Source organism: Gossypium hirsutum, chromosome D01 (assembly GCF_007990345.1).
Source record: "Gossypium hirsutum isolate 1008001.06 chromosome D01, Gossypium_hirsutum_v2.1, whole genome shotgun sequence".
NCBI classification, from domain to species: Eukaryota; Viridiplantae; Streptophyta; class Magnoliopsida; order Malvales; family Malvaceae; genus Gossypium; species Gossypium hirsutum.
The window spans coordinates 57,448,828-57,470,441 of record NC_053437.1 but is presented as its reverse complement, the minus strand read 5'-3'; the positions used below and the strand labels follow the sequence as shown (position 1 = coordinate 57,470,441).

The following is a 21,614-nucleotide window of genomic DNA, read 5'->3' as shown; positions in this document are numbered from 1 at the left end:
GCAACCAAGAACTCACTTTAACCAACCAAAACACAAGCCTAAACTAAGTTCTCATGTAACCAAAACCTTTAACATAAAAAACTTTGTATTCGAATATCTCGGTCTATACTTAGTCTTTTCGCCTAAATCCGGTTCCATTCATCTTATAATTCACCTAAGACTAGTTCCCAACTTTTAAACTACAATAAAATACTCAATTCATGGTATCGACTTTTTCGACATGTTTTATAGTTATTTTCTGAAAATTCATTAAAATGTTAGAAATTCTTAATGAAACTTCAAAGTTTAGAAACCTTTTAATTATATCAAAACTAATTGAAAAATACTTTGAAACCACGTTTTTACTCAAAATTCTGAAATCCACCATTAATGACCCAATTTTCGACTTTTATTTGAAACATGCGATTTGAGGGCTAATAATTCAATTTTAAGGACTAGATATTTTGAAAAACTCATAAGGAATCAAAACATTACCTTTGATTGACGAAAATTGAACTTTTGACGCAAACCTGAAAAAACCCAATAACTTGAAAATGGTGAAATCAATGGAATTTTTAGGTGTTTTGAAGAGATTTTATAGAGGTTTAAGGCTTAGATAATACTAGAAATCAAATGATCACAGTTTGGGAGTCAAAATTAAGTGGGAGAGCTAGGGAAATGAAAGGGACCACAAACACAATGAAGCGAGGAAACTAACGTGAAAACATGTTGGTGGGGGGAGAAATAGGTTCAATTTTAAAAATTGGTGAAACTATAACATAAATGCTTATAGTTTTGACTCTATTACAAATCAGTACTTTTCTAAAATTAAAGGTTTCCAAAGCATATTTTCAAAAATTGATTTGATTTTCTAAAAACTATAATCGAGAACATTATTGATATGTCATGTCATGAAATTCCGAGCACTCTAAGGCTAAAATTTCTAAAATACCCCTAAAGCTCTTAAGCCCTATTTTAAGGTGTTACAGAAACCCTCTGCATCAGATTTGAATAGGGATTAAACGAGGAAATTTGTATGATATTTGTGGCACCAAAGATTTGAACTTAGTCATTCTGTCTGCCAAAGCTCAGAGGTTAGAATTAATGATACAATAAAAGAACAAGGTAAGAGATTAGGAAAGAGGAAAAAGAGGAGTGACATGCTCATTTTCGATTCCCAAGGTTAAGAGAATCAAAGACGATGAAGGTTCTCTTTTACACTAGCACCAAGTCATCAACTTGATGGTTTCAGACGGAGCCGTGATAGACGTCAAGCCATGTCTGTGGCTAGCATGGGTGGTTCGAAAATGATGACCATCCCTGATTGCGATCAATGTGGGAAAATTCATGCGAGTATTTGCTGGAAAACCTCGGATATTTATTTTGGTTGTGGTGCACAGGTCCACTTGGTTAAGGAATGTTCGAAATGAGGTGATAAAGGCACTGAGCAATCTATTAGGGTAAATCGTGTGGCATAATAAGGGTCAAGAACCAAAGCTGCTGCGAGTTCGGGCTCCACCCAAGGAAATGCGAAAAGGATCACTGGTTGGTCAAGATCTAAAGCCTCGACTAGAGTTTATGTGATTCAAGCCAATGAGAACATTGAAGTTCTAGATGTTATTTCAGGTAATTTTTCTTTGTTTGACATTATTATTCATGCGTTAATTAATCCGGAGTCAACCTATTCGTACATTTGCATTAAGTTGGTAGGAATGAAGAGTCTTAAAGTCGTTCCTACCGAAATAAATGTTTTGGTTACCAATCCCCTTGGTAAAAGTAGGTTGTTAATAGAATAATTCAAGATTGTCTACTAAAATTTTGTGGTCAAGTCTTTTCGGCTGATTTAATACTATTGAGTTTTCATGAGTTTGATGCTATTTTGGTCTTAGATTGGTTGTCTACGTATAATGAGGTTATTGAGTGTCGTTTTAGAGATGTACAACCGTTAAATGTAGACGGTAATGAAGTGTTCATACCAAGAGTAAAACATGACATTAAAAATAATATGATCTTGACAATTTTAGCTTGGAGATTGATCTTGCAAGGTGAGGTTGCTTCTTTAGCATATATTTTGGATTTAACAGTAGTAGGGAAAGATTTTAGTTAGGTACCAATTGTGAGTGAGTTTCCAGATGTTATTTCGAAAGAGCTTTCGGGATTACTGCCTATCATGGATGTTGAGTTTCCAATTAAGATTACTCCTAGTACTGCTCTTGTTTCATGTGTTTTTTACTGAATAGCGCCTTTAAAACTAAAAGAGATGAAGGCTAAGATGTAAGATTTTTTATATAGAGGATTTATTTTACCTAGTGTTTCGTCATGGGGTGCTCCAGTTCTTTTTGTAAAGAAAAAGGATGGGCCACTTCACTTGTGTACAAAATACCGCCAATTGAATCGGGTAACCGTTAAGAACAAATACCTGCTACCTAGAATTGAAGATTTATTCGATCAGTTGGGTGATGCCAAGTTATTTCCAAAATCGATCTCGAATTCGGGTATTATCAAGTCAGAATTAAGAATTATGACATCCCAAATACTACTTTCTGAACCCGTTATGGTCACTACGAATTCCTAGTAATGCCTTTCTATTGGGAAATGTGTCCATATTGTAGTAAACATGTAATTGTTTTTTATGTATTTGAACGATGAATAAATAAAGAAACTTAATTTCACATTTCACTATTATGTCTTTTGTGTTTGTATCTTTCATGTTTTGCATGCACAGCGAAATTGTGACAAGCAAATATTAGTTAATTGATTGTCTAAGTTGAAACTGATGATAAGTGGCACTGTAAGAACGTTTACATTATGAAAAAGACAACTTACTTCAGTAGATAATCTAAATGAGTTCAAAATCCCGTAAAAGAATCAAAGTGAGCATTTGATTCAAGTATTTAGAAGGATTATTATGTCGTCTACAATTTTAATTGGAGAGATGACTAGTCTTGGCCATCGGAGCAGTTGACTCCACGGGTAGAGACATAGAGGTATTCATTGGAAGAATGACACATTGGTCTGGACCCAAGATGAATTAATTCTGAATTCGTTTGAAATTAATTCACTTGTGACGTTCATGGTGTGACTTACCTAAATCCCGAGTTAGTCACTGACCATGCGTATACAACTCATATACTTTGATATAAGTGAAGGTTTATGCTCTAAAAATGATCGAGCCCATAGCCGGTATGTTAGGTACATGACTTGTGTATGACATGACTTTACTAGAAACAATGGAATTCATAGCTCGATTAAAGAGTTAACAATATCCTTTCATTGGCATTTTGTGGATTGATAAATATGGAACGTGACCACATGTTGCTTATTCAATTTATCACAATTATTTGTTGACAGTGATAATATTAATCATTAAGAAGAACAATGGTGACAATGAGATAAAATAAGATTGTATTGAGTGAACAAATTTAACTCAGAAGAATCAATGGTATCATATGAGGGTAACACACACATGTTGAGGTTATTAGACAAAGCAGTTGGATGAATTGCTTCTGTAAAGAGTATACAATACAGAGGTTTCAATCATGGTACTTCTTGTGGACTAACTTCATGATGCTTCTAGATATAATTACAATTACTCGAGCCTAATTGTATATGTCCGACTTGTCCATCCTCTAGTTCAACAAAAGCTCGATTGGACTGCATTTGAATCAGAAGAAAATTCTATGACTTTGGAAATAATTTAGTTGAGTTGATTTATTCGATGTGGAATTAAAGTGGGTAGTTGTGACAATTGTTCAACTAGATAATTTGATTAAAGAATTTTCTTGAAAAAATAATTTGGAAAATCTTAGTGATTTTTGGGAAAATTAATTAAAATAAATATGATATTTTTGGAAATTAATTTTTAAGTTAGACAATTGGCTCAATGGGTAATTGGACTTGAAAATTAGACTTAAGATTGAAAATTAGACCCGAGAACCCAAAATCAAGACCACAAACGAGTTGGTATGTGAAACCGAGTCGACGATCCAATCGATGATTGGATCAGACCGGTCGAGCCGTCATTGGCTCGGATTGAACCAGCTCAGTGGTGTCGTAAGGGTGTCACTCCTGTGATTGTACCACCAGAAATAGCAATGTTGACGTCTACAACGGTGACATTTTGGTGGCTGGCGGTGGTTCTTCGGTGGTTGAGCAATGGAAAAATCATACTTCTACTGGGACTTTATCGAATAATTTGATTTCAGATTAACTATTCTAAAAATATTATTATTTTAATAGTTTTAATATTAAATTAAATTTAATACTTATCTTGATAGTATTTTATTAATTTAATATTAAAGTAATTATCTTAATATTAAATTAAATTAATATTTATCTTGTAAATAAATATTCTATTAATTTAATAGATATAATGTTAAATTTAATCTAATATTTATCTTGATATGTATTATATTAATTTATTATTAAAATGATTAAGTTTAATCATTGGTAGCAGTCGTTTACAACTACCGAATTAAATCCGCTATTCAACCAACATTAACTGGTAATATAAGGTAAATAGGGAATTGTCCCACGAAAAAGCCTGCGTTAAATCTATTTGAAGAGAGTTGTGATTAAGGAAATGTAAAATGCATGCGAGAAAGAAAAAAATGGGGGTTTATGTTTCTACGTTTGCTAAAAATAATCTAAGGTAGCGAATAAGTTTTAGTTCAAATTGTGAATGCTGAAAAATTATCAAATTAAAGAGAAAGAATGCTTAGTTATCGGCGCCTTAATCCACCAAGCACAAGTCCTTTGTGCCTTTAAATTATTTTAATAGACTAAATCAGCAGCAAGGCTGAAAAATCACTTACGAAGCAACTTCCTATCTCTAGTAAATTTTATTCAATTAAAAAACATTCATAACTGAGAATCTACCTTTAATTATCTCTTCGTTTAATAATTAAAGGTACATTAGTCTTTTAGAGACTTCACCTTGCATTAATCAAAGAAAAAAAATCCTCCAGCGGCTTCTAAAATTAAATCCGTAGTTGCTTTAATTAGCTGCAGAACAATTAATCATCACCAACTCTAAGTCTAATTAAGAAATTCGATCGCTCAATTTGCACTTAGATGATTGTGAGAAAATTCCTAAATTAAATAGGTGATCAATCTAATTGATTTAGAAAAATTCCTTAAACGATAAAAACAAGCAATTCAAGAATGCCAAATTCGAATTTAAAACAAAATAAATTTTCAAATTCCTTGTGCTAGGTTTCATAAATATCTAACTAAGCGTAAGTAATTTAGCCACTCATAGCAGGTAAAACAATGCAAGAATCAATTGTAAACAACATGAAGTACGAACTGAATCTTGGAAGAGAAAACTTCTCAAATCGTCGAGCTTCCCTCCTCCCTACTAGCTGAAATTTTGGGCTGCTACTCCAACTGCTTGATCGGCTTTCGCTGGTCCAATTAGAGATTTTGCTTGCTCGAGTTCCACGCCCTTCTGCTCTGTTCTTCTCTATTTTTTTTCGACGCCTTTTTCAACTGCTGGTCACCTCTATTTATGGAATAATAATAACCTCCAACAATTCAGAACAAAATTTGATCTTATCCCCCTTGATCCCAGCTGAACCCGTCGCATAAAAATAGCTCCAACCTACTAGAGTTTTACTTTAATTAAACTTCTCAAGGCTAATTTGATTCCTTTGATTCGATTAGAGTCGGCCACCACTAGCAAGAAGGAAATTTGGAGAATTAATAATAATTCCCTTACCGACCGGTAGTACATTCGGCCTGTTGCTCTTCTATTGGACCGAATTTTCTTCTTTTGTCCCAATGTCAATTTAATTTCTTCAAAACCAGCATATGATCATCCTCATCCAGCAGCTTTATTCATGCAAATTAAATTCTAAATTGACCCCATACGGACATCCAAATGTCCTTGACCTGCGAATGGCTTAAAATTTAACATTAAATTATTGAATTGGAGCAAAAATACATTATTACGACATGGAATGTACTTGATGTAATTTAGACTAATTTAAAATTCAATTACTCAAAGATTAATCAATAATTTAAATAATTTAGTTGAATAAATCAAGCTGAAAATTGAACTTAACAATCATAGTTGAACTCTCTAAACTCTCTCTATATAAAGAGAGTCATGGGTCATCATTTGTTGTCACATTTGTTGCTAGAGCAACTACAATTAATTTCATATCGATTGAACATTTTTATCCAAGCTATTAACCTCATTGCACCTTTATTACATGACTTACAAACAAATTTGAGCTTCATATGGGCCTATGCTCTCTTAATGATCTTTAGTTGTTCAATGACTAATTTATAAAGTTTCAATCTATCAAGTTGATGTCACGACTTTAGGGGTCCATGTTGTGACATCACTCACTGAATTTGGCTTTTCGCGACGAGAAGAATCAAATGTTGTGACGTGTGTTCTGTTTCCATGAAAACCATACATTTCAATTCACAACACCTAAATCAATACTCATTTAGCACTTTTCAACCAATTCAGCCAACATATCATTCATATTCATCCATTTCCAGCCTCAAACATTACATAACTCAACTTAAAACAAAATCAAACATAACTAAGTATGCAAAAATTAACAAGGTGATCAAAATCCATCAAATGTTTCCATTAGAATTCTTTCAAAAACATAATTAATTTAGCCCTATGTACATGCCATAAACTATTGCCAAAATCAAAATCATACTCTCTTCCAAGCTTCAGTATGTGATGAGATGAGTAGAGGTTGGTTTTTACTCTAGAACTTCAAATCTAATCTTCACCTATGTGTTAGAAAAATAGCTTGTTAAGCTCGTGAAAGCTTAGTAAGTACATCAAGAATTAAACTTTTCATTTAAAATTTAACCAATGCAAATGTATATAAGCTCATGAATTAATACAATCATTCATGAAATTAATTAGAAAAAAACTATAGTGCAATCTCAAGCTTTCAATTCATAAGTCACTTACCAAACTCATTGTTAAATTCACTTACCATTAAAATTTATAGTCCAATTGTAGACTCAATAGAACATATAGGATATTTGTAAAAATCAATAATTTGCACCGAAGTGTCATTGTCTCATGTACCAAGGTGTCACTGTCACTTGCACAAAAGTGGCACTATCACTTGCGCGCATGAAAATTTCCTAATGGCATGTCATTTATATCCTTCTAGTTCTCATTTTTTCTACTTGGGCATTTAAATATTTAATTTCATTACATTCTTTCAACCAATAAAAGCAATTCAAACTTTACTCTTAATACAATTTAGTCCTTATCTACAAAAAAAATCAACAATCATCAAATGTTACTTGACATTTATTTTATCATTATTTAACACTTCACTTATGAACTTATCTAGTTATCTATTTCACTTATCTAACTTTTATATACTTTGCAATTTAGTCCTTTTTCTTCAAATTCACTATACATAAGTTATTCAATGTCTTAAGAATTCATCTTCATTTTCAAATAAATCCAATAATATGCATCAACATTTTCTTATATAAATAAATCCCATAAACATTACTAAAACCAATTTAAAAAAATTTCACTTAGATTTTAATTAGTTTAATTAGTTTAAGTACTTACTATTAAATGCTTGGAATGAGCTCTTTTCTTCTTCCTTCCCTCTTTTGTTACTTCATTTCCCGTATCAAGCCCTTGTTGTTCAACTCTCTTCTCTTTATGTTCATTAACATAAGACACATACACAAGATTTAATATCAAAACAATGATCACATATTATTTCCATGCATTTTTAATGTGATAAACACGAAATCCTTTAGAAAACTTCATCATCCTTACCTAATTTCTATTTTCTTTCTCCTCAAATGTGCACAGTAGAACTTAGCTTGCCATGAGGTTTCTCTATTGATTTCACTAAAAATCTATAGAATAAATTTGAATTTTTGAGCTTGAAAAGGTTGAAAATGGTAGAAAACAGACTAAAAGAAAGAAAATGAAAGTTGGCTAAGTGTGAAGATGGAAGTGACGTGAGAGGGAAGTGATGAAGATGATGATGGAAATATTTTTTCTACATCTTTCTATATTAAAATCTATTTAATTTAGTATTTTAAAATTTTAATAATATTTAATTTAATAAAATCTAAAATCATCATACAAATCAAGTGGTTCATATTCACTTTCAACCGTATCCACACTTTATTCTACTTTCTTGGTTAAATTGCACTTCTAGTCCTTTCTATTTTTCCCATCCATCTAATCTAGTCAATACCTCAAATTAATTTCCTATGGGATTCAACTACCTTCCTTACTAACATTAATAATTTCTATTTTATCTACTTCAAAAATTCTAACACATGCAAGTTTCGAAATGGCACTATTCTTATCTTAAGGGGTGTTAGGCATGTTACATTAAGAATATACTATGATGGTAATACACTTCTGACAAGGTCATTGGACAAACACTGATCAAGTAGCTTTCGTAATGGTATGTACTTGGGGAAAGCTCAATCACAATACTATAGTAGAATGACTTCATGACTAAATGAGTTTATAATTAATAGGCGAAAAACTAGAACTTAATTATAAATCAATTGAGCCCTAATTACATATGTTCAATCGGTCCCGCTGCTAGCTCGTTGAAACCAGAAATGAATTGCATTTAAAATCAAATGAACATAAATGGATAGAAATGATAAAGTTGGAGAAATGAATTACATTCGGAAATAAATGTGGTTTCTCACTAGTATGGAAATGATTTGAGAATTAATTTAAAATTTAAAATTATTATTTAATCAAATAATTGTAGTTCAAAATGGAAGTAAGTTAATTGGTCACTTTGAATCCATTGAATATGAAAATTAAATATATTTTCTCATTAATTCTTTTACAGTGAAGTTGTCATGACTTTAACGAAATTAGAATTGGGTTGAAAAAATTATTTAATTGGAAATTTAATTTAATAAATAATATTTATTTTGGGAAATAGAAAAAAGTGTGTTGGGTTGGATTAAATTATAAAGTGCTAAGTTAAAAGTTCAAGAAACACATATAATTGGACTCAATACAGGATAGGCCCAAAACCCCTCATAATGTGTATGAGGGGTGGCAACCCTAGTATAATTAACTAGGGTTAGTTGCCCCACTTTCCTAGTTGAACTAGGGGACTTATTCAACCAAAATTCTTTTATCTCTCACTATAAATAGATGACACTAGTAGAGTTATTTACATACAAGTTTACACATAAATTTTCAGTATTGTTATTTTGCCTGAAAATAGTCAAACTTTAAGTATAAATTATATTTTTTGGGAATAACAATTCTACCAGTTTCTATTGAGAGAAAGATTTACTTTCCTACTAAAATAAGAAAATTGTTTCTAGTTTTGTGTTTGATTCGTGATCTTTAAGCCTACACTTGAATCAATTCGTGGTAGAAGAATAGCGAAGAAGGTCATTTGGTTGAAAGCTAGGAACGAAAAGGATCCCTCTTGCACAAAGCACAGGTGCTTTCCGAGAAAAGTTTGTTTCTATAAATATCATAAACTGAATCGATTTTTAAAATTTTTAGTTTTTTGTTGTGACAAAAAAACGTTTTCAAACCAGATTTTTTCCAACATTGGGACCTAGTGCTCTTAGTGTAGTATTTTCATCTAATAATACTTGTATTTTTCAAACAAATTGGTTTAATAAAACATTTGTTAATTACATTAATACCCTTTGTATATTTTCCTCGATATTTTTGCACGTAAAGAAATATTAAAGCAAATATTGGCTCGCTGATTATCTAACATTTAACTAATACTAAGCGGTATTATGTAGTCGGATCGTAATACAAAAAGATAGCTTGTATTAGAAGATGAACCTAGACATGTATTTGTCTAATCGGAAATGAGCAAACCAATTAAAAGATTAATATACCGTCTATCAAGTACAATTGGAAAGATGCTTTGTCTTGAGCAATAAAGCGGATGACTCTCAAAAGATAGAGACATAAATGTGACTGACTAGACTGACAATACATCAAACATAAGCATAATAGATTCTAGGTCTGTTTATGGATTTATTCTCCTGTGACATTCATAATGTGGCATACCTTAATCTTGAGTGGATGATGGACTATGTATGCGTGACTCATATACTTTAATGTAAGTACAAGCTTGAGTTCAAATAGATAAAGAATCAAAAGTCGGTGCGTTGGGTATTCGACTTATGCAGTATGTAGTATCATTCACAATAGTGGAATTCATAGCCCAACTAATGGGTAAATGATATTCTCTTATCGGCATTACATGATAGATGAAAAGTAAACGTGGTCACGAATCTTTTGTCTATGTGATAAATGATTTGATTACTATTTGATAGTAATTGACTTTCATGAAAGAAAATATAATGCTTATCATGAGATAAAATACGATCATATTGGGAGAATGAATTTATCCAAAAAAGATTAAGGATATCCTATGATGGTAACATACTTATGATAAGGTCATTGGACGAGCACTGGTTAAGTGGCTTTTGTAATGGTATGTAACTAGAGACAGTTCAATTATGATATTATAGTGGAATGACTACGTGACTAAATAATTTTATAATTAATAGGCGAAAAACTAGAACTTATTTATAAATTATTTGAGCCCTAATTATATATGTTCAATCGATCCATCCGCTAGCTTGTTGAAACCAACAATGAATTGCATATAAAACCAACAATGATGAAGTTAGAGAATTGGGTCGCATTAACTAATGAATGTGTTTTCTCACTAAGCTCTTAATCTCTCAGTTACTCTCAATAATCTTTAACCTAGACAAAACTTAAGTTTATATACTACTTAAAATTTTGCTTACATAAGAGTTATAATCTAATCACTTTTAAACTAAAAATCTGCATAAGATAATACTTTCATAAGAGTCCTGATGTGATCCAATGTCTCCAACTATAAAAATTGATTTTACTTGTTCTACAAGTAACCTGACTCAATCCTCAAGAAATTAATCTTCAAGCCTTCAATTTCAACTCAATTGGTCTTCAAGTTATGGACTCTAATTTGTCCAAATAATTCCACAACAGATACACAAGCTTGACAATGAAACAGTGCTTGAAGTTGTGGCCACTGTTTCAACCACAAAATTATCCTTACTTTCAAATTTGTCAACATATATAAACATGACAAAGTTGAACTTAAAAATGATACTTATTTGTGAAAATATAACATCCTATTTGTTATATATTTTAAAAATGATTCAAGTCAAAGTTAATTATGAAAATAAATAATGTATGAAAATTTAAAACTAGTGGATGTATGAGAAACATATTTAATTTAGTATGTAATAATTGAAACATACTTATTTGTCTTATGATTCAATGTGCTTTCATTTTTGTCATGCTTAAATTTGGGTAGAAGGTGACTAAAAATATAATCATCTAAATTGAAGTATGCATCACTAAGCTTTATGCTTAATAAGGTTGGATTGTTTTTCCACGTATAAGTAAGAAGATGGAAGAACAAAAAAATCAGCAGTAAGCTCTTTTTCAGCGTCACAAGGCAAAGGATATTGCCTTTTGAAATAAATTAAGCTAGATATGAATATATTTGGTGATTTGATTTTTGAATATTTAGTAAATATGTATCCTTGATCACAATATAAAGACAATTGTTAGAGTGTTACAAAGTTGTTTATGGCTTGATTAGTTGTGCTTTGATTGCTTTTGATATGACATTTGGCATATACATTGATTTGTATCATGTTTTCTTTGCATTTTATAATACCAAAAAGAGAGAAACAGAGGAAATTTGTATAGGAACTTTATGCATAAATGTTTTTGAACAATATCGTTATAAATTATGATCATATCTGTTTTTTTTGACGCAATACTTAGAACTACCCATAGCTCCTCCCAGCCCATAAATAGGAAGATAATGTGCTTCAGCGTACTCAAACCCACGTCCTCCTGTAAAAGTAATAATATCCATGATAACTGAGTTAAGACTCAATTGGCCTCTTTATGCATAAATGTTAAATTTTGTGAATTGTGAACTATTGTGTAAAGCCTTTGTGTCATTGAAATTTACTTTTGCTAAATTTCCATGTTCTGTTGTTGAAATCAAATAACATTTATTAAAGGGAACCTTTTTTTGAAATTATTTATATGATGTAGGGAAAGTTTTTCAAATGCAAATGTTTCTTAAAGTTTGTTATATGCAAAGGAAAAATTGTTAGCTTTGATTTAGTAAGCTTTTTAGTATAACAAATATTTAAGAATGAAATTACATATCATTCCCAGATCATTTCGTGGAAAATTTATTTAAAAAATCTCATAAAACATTTTCAAACCTTCAAATTTCAAATTTCAAAAGCATTTGTTTAAAATAGTTTGATATGTTTCTCATGTTTTTAGGTTGATCAAAATCCATCAATGTGTTTTAAAAATGATTTTATGAATTTTGAATACAAAGATCAATTCCAAAGGATCTTAAAAGTTATTCCCCTCTAAAAGGTAAAATATCAGTCCCGAGATTAATTCCTTAATCTAACGGGTGACAAATTTTTACTTTCTCTAAACAAGAGTTTTAAAGGTTCCAATAATAATATTCGACCTCCAACGACTCTAAACATCTAGAAATCGATTCCTTGGTACAAATGGATCAATGGGTACATATCCAAGAATCAAATGAATTGAATTAGCAAGAAATTACAAGAAAGCTTCATTTTCTTGTATCTTTTCTCGCACAAGTTCTTAATCTATCTTGTTAGAGCTCAAAATTTGTATCATCACACCTTAGAGGTTTCATTGTCTACATCAAAATATCTTTGTAAAAAGGAGAAGTTCCTAGTTGAACCCTTGAAAGTTTAGAGTAATTTCAATTTTAGCCATTATAAAAAATATGAGAGGTTTCTTCAAAAAGATAGAGGTTGTAAATGTTATATTTTAGATTCAAAGGTATCAATTCAAGTAGAGCTACAAGAGAGGATGTAGACAAATCAAACCGAACCTCTATACACCTTTGTGCTAGATTTTAATTTTCCTTTATTTTACTTTGAATTATTGCATTAATTGATTTGATTTCTAAAAAATAGTTTAAAATTCCATCTCCCTTAAAAGCTAAAATTTTCTGACCACTTTTTTAAGGAAATAGTTCAATCGCCTCTAGATTCATTCACCACTTTTAAAGCTAACACATCATTCTCGGGCTTTTAAGGTTCTTGAGGTTGCAATGTACAATTTGGAAATCCCAATAGTAGGAAGGTGGAAAAGGGCGGATAAGTTGAGGCTAGGCGAAGGTTGGTGAAATGATGATGTTTGCAAATTGGTATGATTTTTAAATTTGGGCTTCGTGTTTAAATTTGCGAGGATGGGGCTTAAGGTTTTTGGTTTAGTTTAACATTGCTTCTCAAAAGTGATTTTAGGCCAAAAAGTACTTTTGAGTAAAGTTAAAATTTTTTGCTTCTCTTTTTGGCTAAAAAAGTGCTTTTGTAAAACTTTTTTTTTTCAAAAGCACTTTTGAAAAGTTCAAAAGTATCTTGTTTAACAATGCTTTTATCTTAAAAGTGTTTGCTTCTTAAAAGTAATGCTAAACTGGCCCTTTAAACCAAGTAGATACAGGATAAGAAGGTGAACTCTCTTGTGGTCTTTTCTGAACAAAGGTGACATCGAAATAGAATTTGAATGTATGTTTGGCTTTATTAGGGGAGGAACACAAAAGCTGCGAAAAAGAAGAAAAGGATATTATGCAGAAAAAAAATTCACCTAGGCATACATGTGTAAAAAAAATTCACCTAGGCATATTGCACTCTTAAAAAGAGGATTCAGATTCGAATTTTAAAGACGACATTATTGGGAGGGATAGTTACGAATCCCAAACATAAATCGTAAAACGGCCATGAAATATATCAAAAAAATAATTAATTTGTAACTTTACATATTTATATGATTAAAATAAAAGCGTCTAATAGTTGGATGGAGAATGGTGTAATTTAGTTTTACCATTAATATTCGTTGGTTAATACTTCACCAGAAAAGGAAAGTTAAAGGGACAAAAATTGAAATATAACCATTTTAAGGGACCAAAACGCAATTATAACATTTGCATTTAAGTACTCGAAAACAAAACAAACTTTTTAATAAAAAAAATCGTTCTTTCAATTTTAAAATTCTTACAGCTTTTGAGCTGATTGATAGGATTTTAAAATAATAAATGCATTTTGATTGATTTCACGAACTGAAGCAGTAATCAGAGTCACAAAGATCAGAGCGAAACCAATCGATTAATTTCAAAAACATTACATCAATGGCTAGCAATAATGTAGGAGGAGAAGAGCAATGGCAGAAGATGGCGGAATTGAGCAAAACCCTAAAAGAGGGAGAAAGAATTCTGGCGCCCACCCGAAGACCCGACGGCACCCTCCGCAAACCCATTCGTATTCGGGCCGGGTATGTTCCCCAAGAGGAAGTCGCCATTTACCAGTCTAAAGGTGCCCTGGTATGTCATATGTCCATTTATATAATATGTGCATTTCCGTGCATGTAAAATTTCATCTTTTGGCTTGTTTTAGTGATTAGAATTTGAGGAATAGGAAAAGGGTGGCATCAAATTTTGTATTTTACTTTTTATGTGTATGCCTTGCTTGTGTTTATGCATGGATTGATGGATGATGGATGAAACTTGTTTCCGTGTTTATATTTGGCGTTTTGGAATGTGAGGAGTTTTTGCTTTTGGATTTATGGGTGAGTTTTATAGCTAAAAAGATAATGTTAAAAGTACTTGATTTTCTATAATCTGCTGTTGAATGTGTATACCTTGCTACCAACCATTAGTACTCTGACTGTGCCATTCAGCTAAAGTCTAGTAGAGACTTCGTTCTTTGGGGTTATTAGATTCTCTGTTTTAGTTCATGGAATTATCTCCTGCAATTTGTTGTTGCCTTTTTTTTAAATGACATTGATGTTTGTTTTAATTGATGATGCAGTGGAAAAAGGAGATGGCATCACAAGTAGTGCCTCCAGGTTATGATCCACCTGCAGATGCAAAACCAAAGACCAAGTCGGCAAAGAGAAATGAACGAAAGAAGGAGAAACGGCTACAAGTATGAAGCTTGTTGCTTTTTTTTTTCTTTCATGAACTTCCATTTAATTGTTTTTCCAATTTTGGCTCATTTCATTTTCTTGCTTGGTTCATTAAAGTATATCATAAGAAAAATGTTTCATTTCTCATCCCTTCTGTTAAACTTCAGTTGGCCTAGATTTACATGTTAGCCTTATGTTTTATCTCTAATTTTCTCCTTTGCCACTTTCGCCCATGCATGAGCCATGGTTCATTTCAAGCTTCCAAGTAGATCGTCATTTTCTTTTCTTGCTTGGTTCATGCACCATCGCGAAGAGGCAAACATGATATAGTTTGTTTAGTGAGATACAAGCATCTAGTCTTGCCATTTTTCTAGACTATAGGCAAGAAGATCCATGCATTAAAACTTAGCATTTGATTTACCAATTTACTTATGGCAGGCTGCTCTTGAAAAGGGTAAGAACTTGGAAGAAGTGTCAGATGACGAGAATACAAGAGAGGATGTACCCGAGGAAGATCTAGATGGTTCAAAGTCTGTTAAATCATTGACATCTCAGATGAGTGATCTTGCATTTTCCCAAAACCCTGTATCAACCTCGCCTCCCTCAAACACAGTGGATGCCTCAGATGCTGGGGCACCAGTTCTAGATCTTGATAAAAAGATTCGAGCACTTAAAAAGAAGGTACGGCTCATTTCACGTTTGTATTAACATGTAAAAGAATTTGTCCATCACTATAGTACATCATAACAAACTCTTGAAGAAAGAAAAATTCACATGTCATTTCTATGTAAAAATCTTTATCTAAAATTAAATCTGTCCTTTAAGCTCTAGAGGCAGAAGACTCATCACTAATCATCTGTTATGGGAGGAGAGCAAATTGAAAATTACTTTTTAAGGTTTAAAATAAATAAAGAGAATGACAAACAGAAAAAAGGTATAATCATATTTCCACATATCCATATTAATAAAATGTTCAATTTCTCTTTGCTAACTGACTTCATAAGCATTTACATGACGTTTGTGCATTTTGCTGGTATGACCATATGGCTTCACCTCTTTATATGGTGCAGAGTTTTTGAACAAGGTTCTAAAAGGAAGTATAAAATATGACTCGCCACACTACTTATTACTGTAATGCGTGCTTAATCTTCTTCCAATCACGTATAGTTTATGCTCTTTTTGGGGCTGTGACTTGTGAGTATAATGAAAGTCACTGCTAACAGTTTACTTTTGGTGGTGCATATCCCTCTCACTTATTCTCTTGCTACGGGTTTCCGTATTTGAATTAATCTGGAGTCCTACTTGTTCTTTCTTTCCTTTTGGAATTAGATGCACTCCATGAGAGGCTCTGAATAAGATTCTGGTTTTTGTGCAAGGATGTATGTTTGTTTGCACTAATATTAAGAGAAGCTTGTTTATGCAGAAAACATATAGAGTGATTTATTTGATGTATACCTCTAACTTATGTTGCACATATCAGAGGAGTTAAAAGATTATAATTAAATGTTTGACAACTCTTTCATTGATATATGCATTGCTTATGCAAGTTTCAACTTTAATTTGTTCCTAAGCATGTCTAACGACCTTTGAGTGACTTCAGGATGGAATTGCTTCTTTACTTCAGTACTGGCATACTGCCAATTAATTGCTTACATTTGTATCCCTCCCATTCCTTGGATGTAGCGTGATGGTTTTATGGTTTTCCCGGGTCTTGTTTTAAATCCGATATGCTTTCAATAACTAAACTATCAAGCTTTGTTTGTCTGATTTACCTGAATATTGGGTTGCATATGCAGATTCGGCTAGCAGAAGCTCAACAACAGAAAACACCACAGCAAGATATGAAGCCAGAACAGTTGGAAAAGTTGGCAAAAGTGGAAGGTTGGCGTGAGGAGCTAAAGCTTTTGGAGGGTAAAAAGGCTGAATTGGCTGCATTGTGAGTTTTACGTTTCCATCTCTGAAGAAACCGTGTGGTTCATTTACAATTTTATGGGATGCAAAAAAGAAAAAAAAAAACTGCATTTTGGAACAATGATCAATCTATCAAGTTTTCCTTCTGAAATTGGCATGTCAGTTTGCGTTGTTCCATATGACCATGTTTAATCAGTACTCTTGTTCCCCTGCCATTGCACATCAATGATTTGATACCCCTACGGTTCCTCTTTAGCTTTGCTAGTTTTTTCTTCTATACTATAATTAAAAACTCTTGCTATTATGAGTCAATTCGAGGTCAATTTAATTATGAAATTATTAGAACATTTTTATTTTAACTATTATTATAAAAGTATTTTCATTTTTTTATACTTCCTTCTAATTTTCAAATAAAATTGAAAAATAAATTCATGTAAAAGAACCTTGTCACTCTAATAATAATAATTTATTAATATATCCTTATAAATATTTTTTTACCATAAAATATTGTTATTCATCCAATAGAGAGTGAAAATCTATTTATTATTAAATCGTTTATTGATTTGACATCCGTATCAATTTATCTAAAAAAATACTCAATTTTTCTTTAAAGTAACAAATACTACTTTTTTTTTAATATTTTTATATAAAATTTATATATTAAAAAGACCATTTAAACTCAGAATGAATCTCAAAAAAAATTTATACTTACAAGATCTACAAATCTTAATTTAGACATTTCAATTAAAGCTTTAGGCTTCTCTCTCTTAATTGTCATTTTAACCTATCTTACCCATTTGTAAAAGGAAAAATGGGAACTCGTTTAGATTAGCAGTGGTTCAGATAATAAATGGTAAAAGCAACATAGTTGCAGGCCATACCACATTAGCATATTATCCGCAAATTATACTTGGACAGTGGAGCTTACATTAGATTAACATTGATTGCGACACCAAATACCTCAGTATACATCTTTAGAGCTGAGAGTATACCTAGCAAACTGTGTATCATTACCATGTTTTCGTTTTTATTCAAAACCGCAATTCGCTACTCATACTGAAGATCAACCATTTAATAGAACACTGCAATTCATTACTGATACCGAAAATCAACCATTTAATAAGGATGCAATTTCATATATCCCGCTAGTCAAATGTAGATTAAATACTATAACATAAGATTTTACAGAGGTAAGCACTTAAAAAGGCAAACATATTAAAACATATATCAAAATCTAGTGCAATAATTGCAGAATAATACCAGTCAATGAAACACTCAAGACTTCAGTAACCTGAAATCCAGACAAAACTGTTAAACAACCAACACCAATGCCGCAGCTGCATTTTACTCGTTAACAACAAGATGTCAGTATCCAAGAGATGATATTTGAATATTCACTCTGGAAATGATGGTTTAGGCAGATTCTACGTCCGATTCGTCTAGTCCTTCTTTATAAAGCTCAAAATCCTCAGGGCTCCATCTGCATATCAAGTTTAGCCGGAAAGTAGCCATCTTGATCCCCAACAAGCGCTGCAAATAACACCAACAACATTTGAGTTCCAATAAACAAAAACATCATCTGAGCATATCAAGTTCGAAGGTATGAAACATGAACGCACCAGTATCCGAGCAGACTCAGGTGACAAAGGTTTTCCTTCCTCACAGACAACAAAGTCTGAAACAAGTTCTACAACACCTGTATCACCATAGATCAAGTTATTACGCAAATTCAATCAATATATACACCATACATGTATGATGCATAAAGCCTAAGAGACAGATATCTGACCTTTGTTCAACCGAACAGGCATGCCTTGCTTGCGCAAAAATGGCTCCATCTCATGTGTGAACTGATCCAAAGGACCTTCCAAAAGTTCCACCTGGAAATGGTAGAAAGTAAATACAAGCCTGAAGGTTAATAATCAGGTATATCATAAACAACGTGATGTGGAATAATAAGAGCTTGTCTTTCTCAACCTTTTCAGTTGCAATGGTTCCTGTCCTTGCAAAGTCATTTTCTTCAAATTTATTAAAGCAACTGCACAACAATGGGAAATAAGGAAACCGAAGAAAGATAAACAAGTGAAGCTGAATTCGAACCACAACAGCCTAACCAGTAGTAAGATAGGACATTGTTACCTTTCGACTTCATCTCTAGGCATGTTGGTAAGAAAAAGTCCAGCATCCCCACGCAGAAGCTTTAAAACAATTCAACAATGGTAATAATTATAATAAAGAAAAGCAACACAAAACGCAAACATCAATGACAAAGAAACATGTATAAATAGGATTATTATCTTATACACTGCCAGTGGAATCAAAAACCTCACAAGCAGGTCTGGATTGACGCCTAAACACAATAAAATAATAATTAAAGAAAGACCCGTCATCATCCTAGACCGGCTTGTGGATTTTTTTTACTCCAAGGGCAGTTGATAGAAAAATTACCCATATAAATATATACAAGTTATTGCAGTGTACCTTAGAGACTTTGTAAAGACCTGGTCTAATCTCATCAGAAACAGAACGGCCTAGTGCAACTTGCATAACTTTATTCGAACCAAGGAAAAATCTAAAGTAAAACCCAAACAAATTTTAATATAAAATAATCAACGAAAAAAATGTGAAAATGGGTTATGGAAATTAAAAATTATTACCTGCTGGTAGGTTTGAGCTTCTCTCTAAACTCTTTGAATTTAAGATTTCTCATGTTCTCGAAAGAGAAAACATAGATGGAATTGTAATCTTCCGCAGCTTCCCTTATGGCATTCACAATTGATTCTTTATGTTCTTTACCCTTCTTCTTTGTCTTTGATAATGAAACTGTAAGTACCATAAAATTCAAACATTTTCAGAACTTTATAACACCTAAAGAAAAAAAAAGTGAAAGATTAAAAGAAGACAAACCTATTTTGTTACGCTTGGACTTCGGCATCTTCGACGATTAAGGTTTGTCTAAAAGAAGAAGAAAAAACCCCAAAAAAGCGACTGCGTTGCTCTGCTTATGCAACTCCAAAAAGGGTTTTTCAATGTTAATCCAGTTCTAGATTTGTTAGGGTTTTGAACATTATATAGGGGCGGTTTTTATTTTTAAGGATAGAATCGGGTCTGGTGGAGGAATTCGGGTTATATGGTTATTGGATCAGCCCAAATTTTTTCCAGCTGTTTCGATTATGGGCTTTTCATTGATGCCCACTCTTTTATCTAGGCGAGGTTTGGATCAGTTCGAGCTCGAATATGTTACAAACCTGAATATTTTTGAATTCAAATTTTTCGGGCTCAGGTCTTTTCAAATTCGGGTTCGAGATCGAGCCGAATAGGTTCTAACTGATTCAAATCATTTTTAATTTTACAAGTTATAAATATTTTAATTTCAAATGTAATAATTCATTTTACATCTATACAATGACAACACAATTTAAATTTGCTTTATAAAAAAACATAAAATATATATATAAATATAAAATAATATTCTTTTATAGAAAATAATTAAAGTGTTTATTGAATGTAAAATTTATTCTTCTATGATATTATGTGAATTAACAAAATATCTTTTATTGTTCATTATTATATTATATCAACAATTAATTTTGTTATCTTTCTTATTAAATATATAAACCTAATAATCATATTCTAAAATATTGATTCTAAAACCCAAATATATTATACTAAGCTCAAATTGTAGCCCAACTCTCAAGTCCAAAATATAAAGAAATTAACCACAATATCCAAACACAATTTGTATGCAAAATCTAATTTAACAAAAATGTTATACTTTTAATAATATTTCATGTGGGGAGGAATCCACTTACACAGTGTAAAAACGAAACTAAAGTAGTTTTACAAACTTTCGTAATTATTTATATAATTAATATTTTAACGATCCAACCGTTATATTTTATAGTGTCTTCATGTAGACCATGCATGTCAAATTTGATGTAAATTTAAAACATCTAACTATTTTTTTTCATGTAAAAAAATTCAACCATTGGACATATATTAATATATATAGAGAGTATTCTATATTCGTATGATAGATATATCAGATTGGTTCGAAAATGTACATGCATAACAAGTACAATTATATTGATAAATTCAATGGTTGGATGTAAATAATTATGAAAGTCTGTAAAACTACTTTAGTTTTTATATTGTGTAAGTGGATCACCTTTTATGTATTGATAGTTAAAATTATAAACATGTATTTTAATATACTAAATTACACATATCTATAATATAACATTAGTTATATATGTTGGTACTATTATATCACTTACTAGAGTAGTAGAGTAGTACATGATATATTAATTATTATAATGTATTATTGTTTATTATTATATTGGTTGAAATAAGCTCTAAGTCCTTATACTTTTCGTATATTTAGAAGTTACTCCTTCTACTATATTATATAATGTTATATCATATGACATAAAATATAATATATTAATAGTTTATACATGTGCATCAATGATTAAACATTATAATATCGTGTAATAATGTATCTTTTATTATAATTTATAGTAGTACATTATATATTAACAATTAAATAACTTTTTATATTTCTTGTTAAATCTATAAACCTCATACTTATATTTTAAAATACTTATTCCAAAATCCAAATGTATTATACTAAGCCCAAACTTAAATAATAATTTTTTTTACCCAAACTCAAAATAAACTAATTATAACTCAAATCTTTAAGTCCAAAATAAAT

The 21,614-nt window shown here is 31.4% G+C and overlaps 2 protein-coding genes across 2 annotated transcripts; one reads left to right on the top strand and one right to left on the bottom strand.

Moving 5' to 3' along the window:
• Positions 1-14,045: 14,045 nt before the first annotated feature.
• LOC107921171 (partner of Y14 and mago) lies at positions 14,046-17,259 on the top strand. The gene is made up of 4 exons (XM_016851046.2): positions 14,046-14,405; positions 14,893-15,009; positions 15,428-15,670; positions 16,786-17,259. Exons 1-4 carry the CDS (start codon positions 14,214-14,216, stop codon positions 16,927-16,929), a joined length of 696 nt encoding a protein of 231 aa, XP_016706535.1. The 5' UTR covers positions 14,046-14,213; the 3' UTR covers positions 16,930-17,259.
• A 756-nt stretch (positions 17,260-18,015) lies between these two features.
• Positions 18,016-19,992, bottom strand: LOC107921063 (mRNA turnover protein 4 homolog). The gene is made up of 8 exons (XM_016850916.2): positions 19,808-19,992; positions 19,558-19,723; positions 19,382-19,472; positions 19,040-19,098; positions 18,878-18,938; positions 18,690-18,780; positions 18,520-18,596; positions 18,016-18,430 (listed from the first exon to the last, which is right to left on the bottom strand). The coding sequence occupies exons 1-8, from the start codon at positions 19,833-19,835 to the stop codon at positions 18,314-18,316; spliced, it is 690 nt and encodes a 229-aa protein (XP_016706405.1). The 5' UTR covers positions 19,836-19,992; the 3' UTR covers positions 18,016-18,313.
• Positions 19,993-21,614: the final 1,622 nt, after the last annotated feature.